This window comes from Dama dama, chromosome 26 (assembly GCF_033118175.1).
Source record: "Dama dama isolate Ldn47 chromosome 26, ASM3311817v1, whole genome shotgun sequence".
Lineage (NCBI taxonomy): Eukaryota > Metazoa > Chordata > Mammalia > Artiodactyla > Cervidae > Dama > Dama dama.
The window spans coordinates 44,925,784-44,927,804 of record NC_083706.1 but is presented as its reverse complement, the minus strand read 5'-3'; the positions used below and the strand labels follow the sequence as shown (position 1 = coordinate 44,927,804).

Sequence of the window (2,021 nt, the reverse complement as noted above, 5' to 3'; positions counted from 1 at the left end):
TAGGAATTTATATACTACATCTTCTGACTCCATGTTGGCCCAGAACTTGCGCATGTGAGGGAATAGAAAGAGCTTTTCATTTCCTTAGCAAAGAAGTGTTAAAGGACTCTCCTAATTGCAAAGGGACCCTGTGGTATCAGAGAAAGGAATGACATTGCTGAATGTTAGTAATATCTACCAGCAAGAGAGACTAAATTAAATTAGAAAGGATGAATCTGCAGAAGTAGAAAAATGATTTCGGAAGGAACTTCTGATGTAAAAAAGAATGGTGTGCAAAGAAACACATTAAAAAATTAGTAACAGTTTAGGGATATGAGCATCTCAAACACAACTATGGATGAGTTCAGGCAACATCTACAGGCCACTGGGGTATCTTTAGGTGGTGTTGATCTCACAGTCCGGGTGCTCACAACAGGGTACTGGCCCACTCAGTCAGCCACACCAAAGTGCAACATCCCACCAGCACCAAGACACGCTTTTGAGATATTCAGAAGGTTTTACTTGGCCAAACACAGTGGCCGACAGCTCACACTCCAGCATCACATGGGCTCTGCAGACCTCAATGCCACCTTCTATGGACCAGTTAAAAAGGAAGATGGATCTGAAGTTGGCGTTGGAGGCGCACAAGTAACTGGCTCTAATACACGGAAGCATATATTGCAAGTCTCCACTTTCCAGATGACCATATTAATGCTCTTCAATAATAGAGAAAAATACACGTTTGAGGAAATTCAACAGGAGACCGATATCCCTGAAAGAGAACTTGTTAGAGCCCTGCAATCCCTCGCCTGTGGTAAACCAACACAGCGGGTCCTCACCAAGGAGCCCAAGTCAAAGGAGATAGAAAATGGTCACATATTTACAGTTAATGATCAGTTCACGTCCAAACTACACAGAGTCAAGATTCAAACAGTTGCTGCCAAGCAAGGTGAATCTGACCCGGAAAGGAAAGAAACAAGGCAGAAAGTGGACGACGACAGAAAACACGAGATAGAAGCTGCTATAGTGCGGATAATGAAATCTAGGAAGAAAATGCAGCACAATGTGTTAGTAGCAGAGGTAACTCAGCAGTTGAAGGCGCGATTCTTACCAAGTCCAGTTGTTATTAAAAAACGTATCGAAGGACTTATTGAGAGAGAATATTTGGCACGAACACCTGAGGATCGCAAAGTATACACATATGTAGCATAAAATGCGTTCAGAAACTTGATTTATTATTGGACTGTACTCTTCTCATGGACTGGGAAGTTCTTTTAAATCATTAAATATTAAGACGACCATCTCTTCTATTAAATTACAGTACATGTTCTAGACCATTCAGATCAAGCCTTTACTCCCTTTGAGAGTTTTCAACATCAATTGATTGAGCTTCAGGCTTTACAATGTTTATCCCTGTAGAGATCATCTTTACAGTTCCTCGGGAAAATGTGAATGTGCTGAGTTTTGTTTTCAATACTGTATGAAAACAGGAAAAAATAAAACAAAATTTAGAAAATACAGCTCATTAAAATAAAAATTGTTGGATTTAAAAAAAAAAAATTAGTAACAATGATGATATCTAACTTATTAGGACCAATATGAGAGCACTAGAATGTGGAACAACAGTCACATGTAAGGTGGGGGAGAGATCTACACTTAAGAAGTCCAAGTTCCTGTAGTGTTTTCGAGGGTTAAAAAAAATACAATTTGAACAATGTTAAGCTTAGTAGGTACAATAATCAATTGTATATGTTCTCATTATATAAGACAGAGTAAAACTGTATATGAGAAATAAAGAAAAAAATGCAATAGAGAAAAAGACAGAGAAAAAAGGAGAGGAAAAAATAGCAAAAATAGCTAAATATATTATGGCAGTAGTGAGTTAAAGTAAGTTATTAATTATATTAATAATCCATGAATTAGCTTGATTAAAAAATAATTTGAATTTGAATAAAATGAAACACAATAAGTTAAAAAAAATTAGCTATATGTGGTTTATAAGAGACACTCTAAAACTTAAGGACATGTGTGTGCTAAGCTGC

General features: G+C 37.2%; 1 protein-coding gene across 1 annotated transcript; it reads left to right on the top strand.

Moving 5' to 3' along the window:
* Nucleotides 1–308: 308 nt before the first annotated feature.
* Nucleotides 309–1,499, top strand: LOC133047301 (cullin-3-like). The gene has a single exon (XM_061130483.1). It carries the CDS (start codon nt 313–315, stop codon nt 1,189–1,191), a length of 879 nt encoding a protein of 292 aa, XP_060986466.1. The 5' UTR covers nt 309–312; the 3' UTR covers nt 1,192–1,499.
* Nucleotides 1,500–2,021: the final 522 nt, after the last annotated feature.

Bases quoted from the DNA above. Each gene is read 5' to 3' on its own strand.
- LOC133047301 (XM_061130483.1), top strand. From the start codon at position 313: ATGAGCATCTCAAACACAACTATGGATGAGTTCAGGCAACATCTACAG.